This window comes from Antennarius striatus, chromosome 8 (genome assembly GCF_040054535.1).
Source record: "Antennarius striatus isolate MH-2024 chromosome 8, ASM4005453v1, whole genome shotgun sequence".
Taxonomy (NCBI): Eukaryota; Metazoa; Chordata; class Actinopteri; order Lophiiformes; family Antennariidae; genus Antennarius; species Antennarius striatus.
Window position 1 is genome coordinate 10,106,373 of NC_090783.1, and position 21,396 is coordinate 10,127,768.

Genomic DNA, 21,396 nt, shown 5'->3' on the forward strand with positions numbered 1-21,396 from the left:
ACTTCTAACCATTGTTCCTCTCTGTTATTTTGTGTGAGCACACGAAATGAAGTGAAAACAACACAACACACAACGTCTCTAAACAATCAACACAACACAATGTCTGTCAACAATCACTTTATCTCTCAGAACCAACTCGCTTTAATCGCCGTTGCTGAATAACTGCACCTGTTATCAGACAACAGCATCAACTGGTTTTATAGCAAGAGAGAGACACTAGCAATGACCCTAACCCTAACCCCCCCCCATGTCAGTCCTGACCCCTTCCCTCCCAACGAATGGAAAGTAGGATCAACTCAGCAGAAAACAAATGAAGGAAATGGGAATCTGTAGCTGTATTATTCTAGCAGAGGAGTAAAAAACAGGAGAGAAAGCAAACACTCGAGAATGTGGTTCATTTACTCTGTGTGTGTGTGTGTGTGTGTGTGTGTGTGTGTGTGTGTGTGTGTGTGTGTGTGTGTGTGTGTGTGTGTGTGTGTGTGTGTGTGTGTGTGTGTGTGTGTAGCAACATTCTATTCATTCCTGAAGCGTTAAACCGGCAGCACCAGAGCACTAGTCACACACACACACACACACACACACACACACACACACACACACACACACACAGCTGAGCGTCTATCAAACCGTGCTCATCATTAACTGATCAGTGCGATGTGACTAGGGAGTAGAAGTCCCAGTGAAACGTGTTTTCACTTTCTCTCCAGTCTGAACTCATTACAGACGAGGACGATCTGCTCATCGTCGCTTTAAGAGGACGAGTTGTCACTTCAGGAGCGTCTCTGTTGTTGTCCAACCCGATTGAACATGACTCACACACGTGGGTTTCATTTCACACGCTGTCCTGACAGCTGCAGGAATCACAATGGAAGCTCCCCGGGTCAGCTGAACGTCTCTGTGTTAGGGAGTCAAGGGAATCAACCATTTATCAATACGTTGATCAATATGGCTTGATAGGAAACTGATATTCAAACACCACACTCACCTGAACACCACACACACCTGAATACCAACACACACCTTAACTCCACACACACACACCTGAACACCTCAAACATCTGACCACCACATACACACACACACACACACACACACACACACCTGAACACAGCACACACCCGAACACCACACACACCTGAATACCAACACACCTGAACACTAACACACACCTGAACACCAACACACACCCGAACACCACTCATCCCTGAACACCACACACACCTGAATACCAATACACACCTGAACACCAAAACACACCTGAACACCACACACACACACCTGAACACCTCGCACATCTGACCACCACATACACGCGCACACACACACACACACACACACACACACACACACACACACACACACACACACACACACACACACAACACACATACACACATACACACACACACACACACACACACACACACACACACACATATACACAAACACACACACACAAACACACACACACACACACACACACACACATATACACAAACACACACACACACACACACACACACAAACACACACATACACACACACACACACACACACACACACACACACACACACACACCTGAACACCACACACACACACAAACACAGACACACACCTGAGCTAAGGCTCTGGGTCTCTGTCAGGTTAACTGCTGGTCAAAAACAACTAAACTCCTCCGTGCTTTAATCGTTTATTCCTCATCTGCAGGTCATGAACCTGGTTTCAAATTTCCCAGTTTGGGATAAATAGTCTATCTATTTAACTATCTACCTACCTATCTAGAGTATCTATCTATGGTTCTGCAGCATTGTGTGACGGTGATGTTTCCTCTGCTAGCGTTAACTTCAGCTTCAGAACACAGCTTCATCTAGAAGTCAACCAAAACCTAACACATTGAAGAAGCAAACACAAAGACGAGATGTTCCAAGAAAACCCTCCAGATCCAGGGCTGGCAGACGGCAGATGATGAAATACTCAGAAACTGAGTCGTAATAATTTACCACTGTTATATTTTCCCTGTCTTTGTCATGACATGATTTAAAAAATGTGGAGTTCTTGTTTGTAGATTTTGTTTTACGTTTCTGATTAATTCATGATAAAAGGTCTTTCAACTAACTATTTGGTTCTTCCGTGGTCTGAAACAGAACCCGTTTGGTGTTTTGTCCTTCCTGCACTTCACAATATGTTTCCCTGCAGGAGCCCTGGGGCTCAGACGGAATACCACGGAGGAGTAAGCATCAAACTGTCATTACAACTCTGAATTTAAAAATAAATGAGCAAAATAATGAAATGAAACATCCATGATGGGGAGTTCAGTCAACAAATGCTCCATAGATTGATTATCCATAGATCGATTGCTTTGTAGTGCTGAGACAAGCTGGATAATATTGACCAATCAGAGTTCAACATTTCACACACACACACACACACACACACACACACACACACACACACACACACACACACACACACACCTGAACACCACACACACACACACACATACACACACACACACACACACACACACACACACACACACACACACACACACACACACACACACACACACACACAGTGGGGCAGGTGATGAAGTTAAAAGAAGCATGAAGTTCATGGCGTACATGAAGCATGTGAGTTTTATTAATGTCCACTGTTGCTGATTTTTTTGAGAATCCTTTAAATTTGTCGTGAATTTGGGTGGGAATTTATGACACTGGTCTGCAGCATCACGAGATCTAATGGGCTACACGAGACGAGACAATCCAGTACTTGGTTCTTCTCCAAGAAACTAAATGGTGTCATCCGGTCAGACTGCAGAATTTATTAAGATGAAAATATTTGGTAAATTATGACCGATTATGGGGGAAAGCAGTTCAGATGTAGTATTTCCATGTTAAACCGTTGGTGACTGCTGCTGTCAAACATCTGAATGAAATCAGCATGTGTTCTACGTGAGCCCAATGAAGACCCGGTACCCACACATATACCCACAGTGGAACAGTTTCATGAATCACCTCAGTTATAATTTAACACTGATCTGAATGGAACACATGCTGTTGATTAGTGTAAGTTGTGTATCTGTGGTGGCAGGCAGGACTGGATCTCTGCTGGTGATGATGATGATGATGATGATGTGTGTGTGTGTGTGTGTGTGTGTGTGTGTGTGTGTGTGTGTGTGTGTGTGTGTGTGTGTGTGTGTGTGTGTGTGTGTGTGTGTGTGTGTGTGCGCGCGTGTGCGTGTGTTTGTGTGTGTTGCTATGGCGGTTAGAAAGAGACCAGGGAGCACATATGGCCCGAACAGTCGGGGATGGAGCTCAGAACTCCCTCATGGCTGGCAGATAAAAATAACATGGGTGAGACACACTGAGAAGTAAAGGGAGAGGGGGGGCCTCTAGATAGGTTCTGGTTCAACAGATGCACAGTTTCATTTGGATCAAGATCTAATGTGGATGTCTGGGAGGCCTTAGCAGGACGTCTTTGTGTCATTCCTATCGAAACAGTAGAGATAATAATCCACATAGTCAGAACACAAAGAATGCTTTAAATTAGTTCTGGGTCCCGATTATATTCTGGATTACCACCAAAATGTCATGGATTCCTCTTTAGGTCATATCCGACTTCTTCAAAAATCTAATTCTAATTTGACGCCTTCCCCCACCCAAAAAAAAGCTATTTCTTTCTTCCCTGAGTATTTTTAACCACAAATATCAACCCGCAGTTGTTCTTACATCACTTACTTTAAATGGATGTGAAACTTATCCCACTGTTACACCTGAGTTGTGCTCAATTGGAAACTCACCTAATGCCTTACTTTGTCTGGTGAAGGTGTTTTACTGACGCCTGAGCTCCCGCTGCTCCTTCGTTTGATTGTTTGATTATATTTTAGGCTTTAATTAGCTGAAAAGCGACTTCAGCAGTCAATATGTGGGAATTAAAAGCCATTTATCAAGGTCTTTGTTTCTAATTAAGTACAATTTTTTTTGAAGAAATGTGATTAATGTTTAATATAAAAGGTGAAACATTTAAAAAATGCACAACATGAGCAGGAAATCAACACTTAATGCATCTAATGACATTAGATAGGAGTATGCCACATAGACGCTATCGAGCATAATGAGTTATGACATACTTCTTAACATTATTTTATGTATTCACTGTATTGTTTGGGAACAGGAATGTTTTCTGCTCGTATATGTGGGCGTTCAGCATAAAGACATTCGCCCACAAACCATTAAAGAAGAGTAGAATTAAATCATGTGGTAAAAATATTTTTGTGGAACTAGTTTTTTTTACTGTTTTATTAATATTATATCAGAATTAGCATATTCCATGTCAATCATGAACTGTTTTCCGTTAATTAATACATTTATTAATAATATAATATATTACATAATAATATACATATCATACGTCTTCAGTACTCGCTACATCTTCAGGAACACCAATGCACCGCAGAGCCTATAATAATGTAATATTTATATATTTTAATACCATGTAAAAATATTTTAATATTCATTAATTCATCTTCTAAACCCGCTTCATTCGCTGTCGCTGGTCGAGGGGTTGCTGTATCCTATCCCAACTGACTGGGGGCGTGAGGCAGGGGACACTCTGGGCGCGACACCAGTGCACGGTGGTGTTTAAAGTATATTATAACATCATATATTATGATAGTAATATTTAGTGTTTTATGATAGTGTTTTATTAACATATTATCTGTATTAGCTTGTTCTGTGTCAAACATGAACTGTGACCCATTAATTAATAATTTTAATTAATAATATTATTATACATTACAATATTACATGATGTGTTCTCCCCGGGACGGCACGATGGAGCAGTGGGTAGCAAGTCGGTTCCCGGTTCGTGTTCCGGTCTGTGTGGAGTTTGCATGTTCTCCCCGTGTCTGTGTGGATTCTCTCCGGGTTCTCCGGCTTCCTCCCACCTCCAAAAACATGCGCTTCAGGTTGATTGGCCGGTGTCAAAGTGTCAGTAGGTGTGAGTGTGTGTGTGTGTGTGTGCGTCTTTTTCCGTCTCTCTGTGTAGCCCCACGGCTCACTGGCGTCGCACCTGGAGTTTCCCCCGCCTCACGTTGGGATAGGCTCCAGATCCCTGTGACCCGCCACAGCGGATTAAGCGATAGAAGATGAATGAATGAATGAATGAATGAACGAATGAATGAATAATGACAATATTTTATAGTAATATTTTTAGTGTGTTATTAACATGTTATTACATCAGCATTGGCTTTTTTTCGTGTCAAAAATGACCTGTTAACTGTGAACAGTTAATTAATAATTTTAAATAATAATGTTATTATATATTACTGTATAATATTATATGATATAATAACATAATATGCTATAGTTATATTTTAGTGTGTTATTAACATATTATTACACCAGTATTAGCTTGTTCCGCCTCAAACATGAACCATGACACTCAGTTATGTCGTCCCGCTCCGGTCCTCCGCGGATCCAGTGCGGGTTTTCGGGGTGTTCTTCGGCGGCTCCTCCAGCCTCGAGCTGGTTTTTACTCAACTCTTGTCCTGATATCACTCCGCTGGCATGGTGGAGAAGCGGACCTGATTGTTGTGATGGTGGCGGGCGGCAGCCAGTGACTACACACTTCCGCCACGGCTTCCCGTCTCCGCGTCTGGGGCTCCTTCAGTCGCCTCGCACCTGGACTACCGAGGGCGCTTGTATTCTTTCTCCCAACTGTACATCTTTACCGGGATTTCTTTCAAACCAAAAACAATTTGAGATGCAAGTTGAGTGGGAAACTCCGGAGCCCGTTCGGTTCAAGCAGCAAAACTTTTTCTCCAAGGACGACACGGAAAAACGGCGACTGGACTGTTGCTGCCGCCGCCGCCGCGGTCCCCCCGCGGGCCGGTCCTCGTCTCCGTGGTGGTAGAGAGCCGTTTACGTCCGAACCTTCGCGCTATTGTTGTTTTATTCCCCCCGCGGAGTTGTTGCTAGCAGCGGCCGTGTGGTTGGTTCTGTTCGGGGCTAGCTCCGGTCTCCCCGGGCCGGTGGAGAACCGAGTCGGGAGGAGAAGCGACCCCGTAACCGTGTGACTCTCGGGCTCGCTGCCCTTTAAACCCTCCCGGTTGTTGTTGTTGTTGTTTTCTTTTCTTTTTTTGTTTTGTCTGCTCCGGTGCCGGTTGTCGCTCGTCTCATCCGCTCGGCCGGTGCGGACGGAGGGGTAGCGGTGGAGGAGACGGCGGCCGGAGGAGGTGGAGGAGGCGGCTTTGAGCTCGACGGGGAGAAAAGTTCTTCCAAAATAGCAGCCGCTCGGCCCAGCGATGGGGGACTTCGCCTCCCCCGCTGCCGGACCCAACGGCGGTATCTGCATCAACAACAGCATGAACCCGCCCGCCGGGAGCGTGGTCCCCGCCGGGCCGGTGGGCATCACGAAGCATAGCACCGTTGTGGAGCGGCTGCGGCAGCGGATCGAGGGCTGCCGGAGACACCAAGTCACCTGCGAGAGCAGGTATCAGCAAGCCCACGCCGAGCAGCTGGAGATCGAGCGGCGGGAGACGGTGAGTCTCTACCAGAGGAGTCTGGAGCAGAGGGCCAAGAAGTCCGGCGGCGGCGGCAGCAAGCAGCCGCAGAGCAAGCAGCCCGACCCGGACACGGCGACGTCCGCGGAGCAGAGGAGCAACACGCTGATCGCGGTAAGAACGACTCACAATCATGACACCCTACTCACATCTCACACTATTCTCTTCCGCATCCCCCCTAAAGTCTTTTGCCCCCCCCCCCCCCCCCCATGTGAAAACTTGTGAAAAAACACATGAGCATTTTGATTTTTTTAATGATTTCTGTGTAGGAATAGAAGCAAGCCCTATCTTTTTTCTTTTATTGGGGGAGGGCTTGAATGACAATTGACATCTGAGCTCACATGGAGGTTGATTCAGTGATGGGGGGAACTTTGCTCCAACTTCTGGAGCTGCTGCTGCTGCTTCTTATTTGCACAGAACAACTTCTCCTTCCCCTCCAAATTGTTTTGTCAGACGGGCAGCGTTCATGTTGCAATGTTTCAGCCGACTTCGTGCTTCAGCCTGTTCTGTAACCTCTGTCACAGTCTCAGAAACAGCTTCGCTTTTAATGAAATGATGTCGCATTTGGGCTGGTTTTTGCCTGCCTGAGAAGTTACTCTACATTTGTACGAGTGAAATCATTTACAAAGTACTACTGGGTCACATGACGACACAGGAGGTTCTACTTTCTGCAACAAAAAGTGCATGTCTTTGCAAGAATGATGTCAGGAAACACACAGATCCAATAGAGTGGGATTGGATAGGAATGCTGGAGTGATTTCCTGCTGGTGGGGGGCAGTGGGAACATATGGGGGCTTGTTAACTTTCCTAACCGGGCCTTTCTTCAGATGCAGATCAGACCTTTAAATGAACACGTTGTTGTAACAGGATATCCTGATGCGTTCAGGTTGTTGCTTGCACGAGGAGGTGGACACAGACACATGCAACTCACCCCCCCCTCTCCCCCCGAGTTCACAACCACATCTCCTGCAAGCAAGATTGAACCTCCTTTTAGAAAACACCAAAGGACCTACATCGGGAATGTCAACACCGTTGTGCCTTTTGTTGCTGTGACGAGCCGAGTTGTTCCCCTTTTGAAATGCAAAATTGAAATGTCTTGAATTTGCCGGGCAGCCCCACTTGTTCTCTAAGAGAGCCGCGCAAGCCTGACAAGCTGCAGCTTTAGAAAGCAGTGGTGATTCTAATATTGTGGGACCCCTCTGTGGCCCTTGTGGACATTAAACCAGACCGCCCATTAGACGCTCAGTAACAAGCGCTGAGTGAATGGAGAGATTACCGCTTGAGGACACTGAGTCGTCCTTCAACTCTGTCCCTCTCTCTCCTCTCCGAGTCCCTCATGGTGACACCCCCGGCAGCAGCTGGACGGCACAGCGCTGTGGTGTTAGTTTTATGCTTGTGATGCTTTCTGAGTTGTTGTCGTTGCTTCTTTTTGAATTGTGAAGCACATGGAAGGGAGCGAAAGGGAAATTCTGCCATCCCTCTTTTGTGTTTCTTCTGAACAGAGCTGCAGCTAGATGGCTGTATGTAGTCACTGCAGAAGCAGAAGCATTCTAGGAAAGCCAAGTATAATCTTAATGTAGCTACACACACACACACACACACACACACACACACACACACACACACACACACACAGCAGACACAGAGAGGGCCTTAATTTGCATGGTTTAGGTTCTAGACCATGCTGAGGAACAGTGTTATGACAAGGTGTGTCTGATCAGACGTTCACCTGTACTCATACGCTCATATCATGAACTGATTTGCTGAAACAAGCGTGTGTGGGTGTGTGTGTGTGTGTGAGTGTGTGAGTGTGTGTGAGAAGCGTGTTTGCCGTGGCGGCGTTAACCTGAATGTCAGTGTGATTTTGGGAAATGTCAGCAGTGTGTGTGCCTGAAACCTGAAAACCAGCTCCAGGCTGTTTGATTAGACGTTCCTCTTGCAGGTATTACATGATCCTCTCTGTAAGTGGGAAATGACACTGATTTGTGCCCCCACCAGCCATATTGTGATGGGGGTATTTGGCCCCACTTTGCCATGGCTCATGAACATATTCGGAACCTTTCATTCTGTGGAGACTCTGGATCGGAATGGACGGTGTCTGGTTGGTTCCTTGGGGTGGGGGTGTTGGGTCGTGAAGGTGTCGTAACTTTTTTTGCTTCTGAACCTAAATATGAATGCCATAAACGATGGGTGTGCAGCCAGGGGGTTAGGGGAGGGGCACGCGTGTGTGTGTTTCTACATTGGTGCTTGTGCAGATGGACACATTCACACCTATGTGATCAGTGTGACCTTTGCTCTGCACACAGGTGCACTCCCCCCAGTCCACGCAGACACATGCAGGTATGGGTTGGGGACAGAAGTTGTGTCGTGCATTGCGTGGGTGCAGAAAAAGCAGTACGTACATACGCTTAAGGCTCTGCCTCTGCCGTCCGAGCATGGCCTCTGATTGGCCGACCTTGTCACCTGCTGTAAACGTTCTCTAGTTATTCTCTCCTGTGTTATTACGGCGGGTAAAATTGTTACATCCCGCTTCAAAGCGGTGATGTATTGTAGTTGTCAGTGTTAATGTGTTCGTTCCTTCGTCCGTTAGTATGTCCACCAAATATCTTTGCAACCGTTGCAGTTAGAAAGATGAAATGAAAAGTACATTACTCTGGCAGCAAAGGGGATAAATATGACAGGATAGTTAGTTTTGAAGACGGCGCGGAGGAAGTTTGAGGCCTCCTGCGGATACGACCATCACAACGGTGCGTTGAGCTTTCCAGAACGACTTCTGACAGCAAAGTTGTGTGAAACTGTTCACTACATTGTTTGGAGGAAGAGGATTAGCGATGGCAATAACTGCTGCAAAACACACAACACAGCTGGCTGTTGCACTGTGAGTGTTGACCAGCGGCGAAAGACGGAAACCCTGGATATTCAACCTGGGGTTAAGCGTTCACAAAACAGAGCTGTGACCTGTAATTCTGGTGGAACGTCCAGTCGGAACCTGATCGGCCAATCAGCAGCAGGTTTACAGCTCCAGGTCCACAGTGGGGCTCATTAGGTCCACTAAAACACAGGAGCTCAGGACAGTCTCTCTTCAGCCCTCCTCACTGCTTTGGCATTCACATCGCTGAGGAATGTCAGACACACACACACACACACACACACACACACACACACACACACACACACACACACACACACACACACACACACACACACACACACACACACACACACTCTCTGTTGTCATGCTCAACTTTTGGCAACTGAGGCCTGAGTGTGTGTGGGTGGCTGACTTTTCATGAATCCCCCCCCCCCCGTTCACCACTTCTCTGGTTTCAGCAGCATTAGCATGTCGCTAATGTAGCGTAAATGAGTCTTGGTGGCTATAGAATTGTTCAAGTCAGTTGGGATTGATGCCTGTGTGCTATATTTAAACCGCCGAGCTGGCTCGAGGTGACACAACCCGGCGGTTACATGCACACACACACACGCACGCATGCAGATGGTGACGTCGACGCACACCCGTGACATCACAGGCATGTTGTTTTCAAGCTAGCAAGCGCCACCTTCACCGCCTCCCTTGTTTTATAATGGAACGTGTGTTTTCTGCTCTTGCCTGCACATTCTTCACATTTTTCTGATTGTCTTTTTTAACTTGTTTTCAGCCCACCCCCCTTTCTCTGTGTGACACACACACACACACACACACACACACACACACACACACACACACACACACACACACACACTGGATGTTTTTGATTTTGGGCGGCTGCAGCCACATTCCCTTCCTCCCACGCTTGTTCACATGTTCTACAGGAACACACTCACAGACCCTTGGATACGTGAGAGAGCAGTTCTTCCCTCTCCAAGCTGCAGCAACAAAAAAAACTTTTACTGAGGTTAAAGGGAATGGAAAGATCTGACAACCTGAAGCCAGCAGCAAAACAATAGTTTGCAATACTTCTTTTGTCATGTGCACACATGCAGTCAAACCTGTCTGAGGAGACCAATATAGGGATTGGTTTAAAACAGTGGCCATATTGGGCAGGTGGTCCTCTCATAGAAGATGAACACACACGTAACGTAAACACATAACTGTGGTTAAAATCGACTATTTATAATGGTATAATGTTGTTTGATTTTAAAAGTCATCATCTGGTGACCCCACAGGGGTCCATGACCTGCATGTTGACCAACCTCGCTGCTCATAACTGATAACAGTGAGACTTTAATTTTGACACCAGGTCATTTTTGGTGTTTTTACAAGCTGCTTGTGATTTTGCAAAGGTTCTACTTTCAGAATATCAGTGATGGTTAGCGTTGGGTGTGGCAGAAGGCCCTGCACTCGTCTCGGTCCTCAAATATTTGCTCAGCTAGTTTCACTGGCTTTTTTTTTTTTTTTTGTAGTTCTGTCAGGAAACTGCAAATCTGTCTGGGGTTACTGGAGAGGTCTCGTCCTATAATGTTTGTTTTTAACAGTCAACATCTGGTCGGTTTCAAATTTTGTTTCTCAGTGAGGTATAATTACGTTGACACATATTTGCGTCAAACCACTATCACTATTACACAAAACACACATTAACGTGTTCATATGTGAGCAGCCCGGCCAGAAGGATCGTTCTAGTGGCTGTGGTGGATGATGGTGGCGATTGGTTCAACGTTTAGCTGATAATCCTGGATGGATTGTGGCCCATCAAACACGCATGTAGATTATCGGTTCATCTCTGTCAGACGTACTGTCTGTCTGAGACCGTTTGTATTGTGGCCCAGTATTAACACAAATGTCATGTCTTCTTCCCTGTTATGGTTTTGAAAATTTATGGAGGGGCGGGGCATGAGTGGTTGTGTTTGGGATGTTTGGCCTCGGATCAGACATCCGTGCCAGTAGGGGGCACTCCAGGTTTCTATTGACAAGGTTTTGTTGACTTATTTCAGGTTGAAGCATCTTGATTTTAAGAAATGTCTCACTCACCTCATCAGCATGACTTTGGCTCCTGTTTTATCACCTCCTCTTTGAACCTCCAGCTGTCGGAAACAACTTCCTGTCCCAGCTCTGTGTGGTTAAACTAACTCACTGTCTCCTAGAAGTAATCTACGTCACATTGCCTGTCTGTCCTCCATCCTTGCCCCTTCATTTCCTCATCCGCCGCTCACCATGGGGGTCCTTTTCTTTCCTCCCCTCTGCTTCTCCTCATCCTCCCATACCTACCTTCACACGACCTTTGTCTTCTCCTTGTTGTAGCCTCTCCCCCTCCTCCTTATCTTTTAAATCATTCACACCCGACCATGCTCTTCCTCCTCTTCTCTCTCCTCCTCCATCCCTCCCTCCACCTCTTCGCCCCTTGTCTCCGGTGATCCCTGGTTCAGTCTCAGATAGCAGGCTTAGCGCTCTAAAGCTGCCTCAACGCTGGGCTGTGGCAGGAGAAATCCTGTGCTAAGAGGGAATTACCTACCACATGGACTCTGGCAACACACAGACACACAAACAGACTGCTCCAGCACACCTGCAGCTCTGCAGCAAACACATACACATATCCGTCCAATCACAGGTCTTGCACCTCCATCGTAAATTTACTCGTGAGTTTGTGTGTCTTAACACGCAAAATAGTGTGCAACCTGTATCATCTGCTTCTTCCCTTCTTTGTAAAATGACATTTGTTGTTCTTTTTAGGGCTGGCCAGACCCCCTGCACATTCTATTGAACCGGTGTCATGAATTTTTTATGAATGTTTGCGTGTGCGAGTGTGTGTCAGTGTGTGCGGGGGGCCCTGAGCTGCATCAATAGCCATTAGTGCTGCAGCCGGGGTAATTTAGCCACAGTGGCTGCAGAGGAGGAAGGAAAAAACACTTATCTGATAATACTGCAGAGGGAAACACGGGAGGAGAGATAGAGTGGGGACACAGCGGGACAGTGTGAGGAAGAATAATCACTGTGTGGTCAGAATGTTGGTGTCATCGTTGCTATGCTACCGGCTGATGACTGATTTACACCAGAAGATTTCAGACTGGAAGTCTGCTAATGCCCAGCAGCGGGATCTGAAAATATGACAGCGATCACCTGGCAACTCTTGGGTTTGTCTGAAACTAAAACTAACACACCTGATTGGATAAAGGGATCTGAGAGGAAGAAATCCAAGCGTGGAGCCGTTCATCCAGTCGTCTTGCTTTTAACCGACGATGAGAACTCTGAAAAGTCCAGATTAAGTGATTGTGACCTAAACGTTCGACATCCTCAGAGTTTAATCTTCAACATGATGCACAGCGCTTTGAGATGTAGTAGAGGTCATGTTCTGGAAGCTGTGAGAAGAAACAAGTCATATCTGAAATAAGAAATAGCAAAGGATTTATTGTTAACACTGATAATTACTGAAAAGTTTAGTCTTTGAAATCATCCAGGGGGAGCAGAGTAGACGGGTGATTAACATATTTGTTCATAGAAAATTATTAAATCTTATATAAATTAGGACATTTTGATGCTTAAATCTTTCCATTAATGGAGCATTAACTATGGAGTTTTTAAAAAAATACTGAAATAACCAGAAAATTCCTGAATACTTAAAAACCAGATCAGATATTTGATGCATGTTGTCAATATGCTTTGTGATGATCACAAACATGTACATGTAGACGTTCTTCTGTATTTCATTCACTTTAAGCGGGTTTGTTTGTTGCCGACGCGGCGTCACTGACCTGTCTGCAGATCACTTCCTGAATTGTTCCTAAAATAGCAACGACAAAGATCACAGCAAAGGAAACGCAACAGCTGCTCTTTTCAGAGCTGCCGTCTCTCCTGAGGAAGATTTAATAACAGAGTAGATTAAACCATTACAGAACCAATCATGTGATTAGAGAACAAACGTAATCGATACGGGGAATGAGAGCTTTTGGTAATTGTTCTAGAGTTGCAGTTTTGCTCTTTGATTGACTTTTATACCAACACACAGCTTAGCTTAGCAGGCAGCAGCTAGCATAGCGCCGACCAAAATAGAAAGATTCCTCACATCATTGCAACTAAACTTGACAAATTAGCGTATTAAAAGTTTTGCTTTTCACTCAGCACCAAAGCCAAATGTCAATTGGTGATCTTTAGTGGTTCTGATTGGCAGGTTGTGTTACCTTTTACCCAGAGCCAAGCCACATGTTTTCCCTTGTTACCAGTGTTTATGCTAAGCTAAGTGGCTCCTGGCTGCAGCCAAACAGCAGCTATGAGTCTGTCTCCTCAGGTAACGCTGGAAAAGAAAGCCGATGACTGTGTTTCCCAACCTTCTGAGCACTTGACGGATGATGTTTAATGGAAAGCGGGTTCTGTTGAAGACTGATGCACCCTGTTTCCATCTGTTTGTAAAGTTTGCCAGAACCTGATAATGCTTCCTCTCCAGCTGCTGTCCTCAGTTCAATTTTGTGCCTCGTCTTACATCTACGCGTCTTCTCTGTGGATCTTCTGAGTGACAGATGTTTACCTCTAGCTTTGCTGTCAGAAAATGTTCACTTTACTGCATCACGCAAATAACTGAAATTCACAAGATGAGTGCGATGCACCAAGAATAGCCAAAAAAACCCTTCATTTCCGGAAAGATTTGGGTCAGACATGCTATGATTTATGTCAAGTAAGCTTTATGAAGTTAGCTCAGCTGAAAGCCGATCCTGATCGTACCCTAAAAGTCTGTGAGATGGCGTGAAATTGTGCTAAAACGCCCAACATCCGGTTGATGCAGAGGAAACGGCGATGGTGCTCCTTTCCAGCGCAGCGATTAATCACCTCTTCATGCAAAAGACAAGCCTGGTATTCCTGTTTTATTTTTGGCTTTGACAGTTAAGGAGCCATTTAGTTTTTTAATGGATGCTTAATGACTGCTGTAGTAAACACAACAGAGAGTCCCCCCAGAGGATCTGAACCGTCAACCAGCCAAGGTCCCCGAACGCACGGAAAAGTCCTAATCTTTGTGACGAGTGCACGCTAAATATTTTGGAACATTAAAAGTGTATTTTTCATACCATTGCTTTTCTAGTTCATTACACCTGTCTGCTAAGCAAACACATTTATTAAAGAAACAACACGCTTCCTGCAAATGTAAGCGTCTTTCAGTTTGCACAGAGACACAAAGGTCTTTATCTGAACTAGGATAACAGGATGTTCACTTCATGCTGTGGTTGCAGGTGAAGGTAGAGCCTTCAGGAGCATCCTCTTCATCACAGCTGATGCAGACGAGGGTTGGATTCCTGTGCTGGATGTCTTAAAGTGATGATGATGAGGTCATCCTAACAATAAGCCTTTAAACATCTGCTGCATGTTCGCTTCCTGCTGCTACGACATTCTAGGCTTTATACTGTATACACTCTGGCTAACGCTAGACTCACATCTGTATTAGAAAAGGAAAAGTCTTCATTCAACAGGTGTTTTATGTAGGATGATGAGGAGGAGCAGGGATGTGATGTCATGCAGAATTCTCCTCCAATTACATTTTCCCATTTTTACTATTTCCCAGCGTCTCAAAAAGCGTCAGTCGTATCCACAGTTCAGCGACCCTGAATCACACGTCCTCATGTTAGGTGCCCGTCGCCATGAACCCGTGATTTGGGTCGTGATAGAAGAACAAAAAGCAGATAATCGTTATTAATGCAACTAAACATTTAGAGTGAGGCACAATCACACCTGTATTCATGTTTAGGTGTGAAGCAAAAAAGGGTGTGTATGTGGGTGTGTGTGTATGTGGGTGTGTTTCTTGCTTTGTAAAAATTGTGCATTTTATAATTGGTTGCAATTTTGGAAAACATTTATGGTGAGCTTGCTGCCAGTTTTTACCCGTTCACCTGTGATGGTGGGTGTGTGGTTTATTTACATCAGCACAAATTGAGTTCTTCCAGCAGGGGCATCAGTGGCGGGGGGATGGGGGGGTTCTTTAGCCAACGTGACTCCGGTATTTGTGGGATTTACAAAAGAACATTTCCTTCCCTGAAGAGGGCAGGTAAAAGAAACAGACGTGTGGTTCTGGCAAAGAAATGGCATGGATCCGGAGTTGTCACGGCTGCACGTACACATGAGGCCCCCATTAGCTCCTTCTCCCTCACTCTCTCTTCATCTTACCCTCTCTCCCCCCTCTATCTCTCTCCCCCATCCTCTTGAGTGGCTGTTTTTGTAGATTGCTCTCCCGTCGTTGTCATAGCGACTGTGATGCAGACAGCCGGAACAGGCTGCCTGTCTGCTTGGATATGTCGTGTGTGTGTGTGTGTGTGTGTGTGTGTGTGTGTGCGTGCGTGCGTGCGTGCATGCGTGCGTGCGTGTGATAAAACGCCAGAGTGCTCTCGGCATAGAGAGGAAGTGTTTGGAGAATTATGTAATGTCCTCTTTTTTGAAGGGGCAAATGTTAAGAAGAAAAGGGGAAAATGTGTGTCTGTCTACATTTCATCAATATAATGGGGGTGTGGGGGGGGCTCACACTCCTAAATACGGTTATTTTAGCGTGTGTCTGTAGCTCAGTGTAGATATGTTGGGATGCGACGCTCATTCCTGTGATTTAATTCTTCTCAGAAGATGCCAGAGGCCACCTCTATGGGGAAAGATGCCAAAAAAGTAAATACACTTAATGGGGGGGTGGGAGGGGTTAGGAATAGTTTGCCGCTGCCGTTCTCCATAGAGAGTCGTCTCATTGGGAGACTTAAGGGGTCTATAAACAGATTCCAAATATGTGAGCGAGATGCTAAAAATAGGGCTGGGGAGATGCAAACAGAGGGGGGGGGTGGTCAGAGGAGATTGTGATGAATGGTATAGAGTTTTACAACAAATCCGTGAAAATTCTGCCAAAGCAAAAAGTAAAATAAAACTATGTTTACGTCCTGATCTGGTCCAGGCTCGCAGTCTCCACGCTCATAATGCTCCCACGTCACTCATCATGTGAGGCTTTTTGTTTCCTCTACATTTGGCCACGTTATCGTCATGTGGTAAGGCCAGTCTCATTGGTGCGTTTAAGGAAGCTGGGAAATCTCAAGCAGCTGAAAAGAACGACACTGATTGTTGGAGACTAATAAATATCCAGTTATATATAATATGCAGGGCTGCTGAGGAAACAGTTACTGGATGATAACACGTCTCTGACAACAGGGAATGTAATTACATGTTAACAAACATGTTTATTAACATGTTTATTAACGTGTTTCATGGCTCGACAGTGAGGTCAGGTCTGTCATGTAAGATGAAAGTTTCCCTTCGGTTCATTTCAGTCAGGGTTTTTAAGTCCGGTCTGGTGTAAAAGTAAAAAGTGAGAGGAGTGTGTGTGAAGCTCCTCTCGGACGCACACCTCCTCAGATAAACGTCTCCATGTCTTCTAATCTCCTCTGCTCCAATCACCTACCCTCCCCACTCATTCATGGCTTTCTCAAGTCTTTAATTATGTTCACTTGCTGACTGAGTTGGGAGGGTGGGAGTGTGTGTGTGTGCATGTGTGTGTGTGTGTGTGTGTGTGTGTGTGTGTGTGTGTGTGTGTGTGTGTGTACTCTACAGTTTCCCGCATGTTTAAGCCTGTAATTAGTGCTCTTTAAGATGACAAAAATTCTGAGAAAATGTTGGAAGCAGCAGACCTAGGCGTGTGTGTGTGTGTGTGTGTGTGTGTGTGTGTGTGTGTGTGTGTGTGTGTGTGTGTGTGTGTGTGTGTGTGTGTGTCGGGGAGGAGGGTTATAGTTGTCTTAAAAATAATCTTTTTCGGAGCTTTGGGAGAAAGGTCATGGATATCTTGCACCAGAGGGTAAAAGGCATGAAATTTGTCCTGAATTATTACGTTCTGTTTGGTGGAGTCAGAGACGCTGGACCTGCTGGGAGTCTGAGTATAATGAGTCTATATTTAAAGTTGTGTGTTTTAGAAAGTGACTCATCATTTGTATTTGTGCACAGACGGTAACCAAACACCAAACCCAACCCAGAGCCGGCGCAACACTCTGCCCTCCACCGCTCACTTGTCCTACATCAGTCTTTTCTGTGTTCTTGTTTTGTTCCCGTCTTTCTTCTGCACTCATTTAAAACAAAAACACACACACAGATATTTCCTGCAGCCTCTCTCTGTGCAGCGTCCATTGCAGTTGTGTATCGAATGCACATGGTTTGAGTCTCCGATCTGGTGCAGGCGGGGGAAACCAGCATCAGGTCACGTTGGGTCGGGCCTCCATTGTGACTCCTGTTGTTTCGGCTGCAGTCGGGATGGCTTGCGACATTTGGATCGATCTTAAAGAAATTGAGTGAATTAAAGTAAATTTTTCTTCACATATTTAATTTTTTCTGATCTTTCTTATTCAAATGGCATCAAAATTCAATATCACTATGATTTTCTTTAAGTAACACAAACATAACAACAAAAGTAGATTATTTTTCTCACTGATTTGCACGAGCACTCCTCATTGGGAATGTTTGACGACACTTTGGAGTCGCCCTAGTTGACACAACGGGGACTCCGCCACAGAAGAAAAGTAACTGCACAAGCGTTAAAGCAAAGGACACACAGCAACAACGACAACAGGTGATGAGTCTGTACAGGTGGTGGATCATTGACTGAAGTGGGGATCCTAAAGGACACCCACAGGAAGTGGGGGACTGTGTTTCAGTGCGGGAGTCGATGGGAGGGGTCTCATCCCGGTTCCGATTCAGTTCTTTCATATCGTCTGTGGAGTTGCCCCGTCACCCCCCGGTTCTCTGTCTTGTTGTCCGTCCAGCTTTATGCGCCCTCTTAGACTGTCATTCCACATTTATGGCCAACCTCTGATGTGTCCCCAAGACAGATGGGGCACGGCAAGATGGCCGCTGTTGCCCTGGCAACGGATCAGAGACCAAGTGGAAAGAGTGAAGGATTGTTTCGTGTTGGTTGAGAGAGAGAGAGAGAGAGAGAGAGAGAGAGAGAGAGAGAGAGACTGTGTTTCAGCATTAGAAGTTCAGTTCAGAGGGGATAGCTCTTTGCTAACTGCTCACAGCAATGATGTGTGTGTGTATGTGTGTGTGTAAGACACAATGGGTTGTGGTCTTTTGCTATTTGCCTTGATGTGGTTCTAGATTAGAGGGGTTACATAATACACTCTGAGCTTCAAGCAGCATACGCTAAGAGGATTACCTCAACTCTACCAAAGACACACACACACACACACACACACACACACACACACACACACACACACACACACACACACACACACACACACACACACACACACACACAAAGCGCTATGGTATGTAACACTAGACTAACATACATAGTGTCCACATGAAAATACTCTGTGTGTGTGTGTGTGTGTGTGTGTGTGTGTGTGTGTGTGTGTGTGTGTGTGTGATGTGTGTGTGTGTGTGTGTGATGTGTGTGTGTGTTTGTGTGTGTGTGTGCAGGTGCAACCTTACAGCTCCCAAAGGTTCCTGAACGCAACATTGTTATAGCTGCTCTGCCGTTGGCTGTTACCTAACATCCTGGCATCCCATTGGCTAAAAGGGACCTCTGTGTGTAGCTAGATCAGTGTCTCTGCAGCGTCCTCGTCATTCGGCCCTCAACTCATGACGTGTTCTGATGTTTATACGTAAATGTATTAACTTTTTGAGTATTCCCTATGGACCCCAAGAAAGTGACGGAGAAAAGAGGAAAAGAAAAGACGAAGAAAAGAGTTTTTTGGTCTATACAAACAAAGCAAGAGATAATAGAAAAGCATGAGAAAGCGTTTGGTCGATCTCGCCAAAGAATATGGCCGTAATGTATCTACAATCGCCACGTTATTAAAACAAAAGGAAGTTTGAGGAGTTTAAGGCATCGCGTGGGTGGTTAGGTTGGAGAAGTTCAAAAGGAGGACTGGAATTCACTCTGTTGTTTGGAATCGTGAGATAGGAGCGCATGAACCAAAGAGGGCAAAAAACTATGAGGACAGCAGTTAAAAGGTAAATGACCATCATTTTTATTTTTACTCTCATAAGTAGAGGTACCACTGTACGAAATTACGACAGTGGTAAGTACGACTGTACTTACGAAATTAATTGGTTCTGGAAGAAATTATTTAAGTAGAAAATTTCATAAGTAGAGACGTGTTTTTGATGAAAATGCCGTAATCCGTTCCAAGCCCACAAAAATTAATTCAGACATAGATGTTTTATAAAGCATAACAATGCATCAAAACATGAAACAAATACATGTTGCAATTAGATTATTACACAATAAATGAGAGTTATGCATAATGTAAAAAACAAAGAATAGAGTAAAGAATAAAAATAATTATCATTTACCTTTTAACTGCTGTCCTCATCGGCATGGTGGCGCAGTGGTTAGTGCTGCCGCCTCACAACACGGCGGACCCGGGTTCGAGTCCCGCTCTGTGCGGAGTTCACATGCTCTCCCCATGTCTACGTGGGTTCTCTCCGGGTTCTCTGGCTTCCTCCCACCTCCAAAAGCATGCAATTCAGGTTGATTGTCCGTTCCAAATTCCCCTAGGAATGAATGAGTGTGTGTGTGTGTGCATGGTTGTATGTCTTTGTGTGTGGCTCCGCGGTGCACTGGCGTCGTGCCCGGAGTGTCCCCTGCCTCACGCCCTATGCCGCCGAGATAGGCTCCGGCTCCCCATGACCCGCAGCGGTGGTAATCTGCAGATGACTGACTGACTGCTGTCCTCATTGTTTTTTGCCCTCTTTGTTGCTGAACAACAGAGTGAATTCCAGTCCTCCTTTTGAACTTCTCCATCCACCCACACGATGCCTTAAACTCCTTAAACTTCCTTTTGTTTTAATAACGTGGCGATTGTATATGCATTATGGCCATATTCTTTTGTGAGATAAAACAAACGCATCCCTTTTTCATGCTTTTCTATGATCTCTTGCGTTGTTTGTATGGACAAAAAACTCTTTTCTTCATCTTTTCTTTTCCTCTTTTCTCTGTCACTTTCTTGGGGTCCATAGCGAATACTCAAAAAGTTAATACAGTATATTTGTGCAAAACTATCAGAACACCTCAAGGTTTGAAAGCCGAATGACGAGGACCCTGCATAAACACCGATCTAGCTCCACACAGAGGTCCCTCTTCGCCAATGGGATGCCAGGAAGATACTATGTAATAGCCAATGGCAGAGCAGCTATGAGAATGTTGCGTTCAAGAACCTGTGGGAGCTGCAAGTATCAGCCGATACTGTATTTTTACTTTACATAAATTGAAATTTCTTTCGTAACTAGAGGCAATATTTTCCTGCTGAGAAATTTCGTAAGTACAAAATTTCATACGTAGAGGTACCACTGCATTTTCGATGCATGCATTGACTTTTGTGCTTTTGCATGGATGGATCTAAATTATAAATCTTGTGTCTGCGTGGGTTCTCTCCGGGTTCTCCGGCTTCCTCCCACCTCCATAAGCATGCGCTTCAGGTTGATTGGCCGGTCCCAAATTGACCGTAGGAGTGAGTGTGTGTATGAGTGATTGTTTGTCTCTATGTGGCTCCGCGGTACACTGGCGTCGTGCCCGGAGTGTCCCCCGCCTCACGCCCTGAGACTGCCGGGATAGGCACTGGCTCCCCCGCGACCTGCGTAAGCGGATTAAGCGGGTTAAGAAAATGACTGACCCCCCCCCCCCCCCGGTCCCACTCCCCCTCCCATCCCTGGTTGTTGTGCAACAGGTTCCAAAGAAGTAGTTTTACATCCCGCTTCAAAGCAGTGATGTATTGTAATTGTCAGTGTTAGTGTTCGTTCGTCCTTCCATCCGTTCGTCCGTTCGTTAGTCCACCAAATATCTTCACAACCGTTGCAGATAGAAAGATGAAACAAAAAGCACATTACTCGGACAGGAAAGGGGATGAAAATGAGATGGTGAACTTGAGAAAACTAAGTCAAGGTCAAATTTTAACT

General features: G+C 45.4%; 1 protein-coding gene across 1 annotated transcript in view; it reads left to right on the forward strand.

Annotated features, from left to right (window-relative positions):
- The first annotated feature begins 4,449 nt into the window (after window positions 1–4,449).
- The window catches only part of maml3 (mastermind-like transcriptional coactivator 3), an 89,677-nt gene continuing 72,730 nt past the window's right edge, over window positions 4,450–21,396 (forward strand). The window contains exon 1 of the mRNA XM_068320786.1: window positions 4,450–6,677. Coding sequence (XP_068176887.1) covers window positions 6,306–6,677 — 372 coding nt within the window. The 5' untranslated portion in view covers window positions 4,450–6,305. The remainder of the gene's footprint in view (window positions 6,678–21,396) is intronic.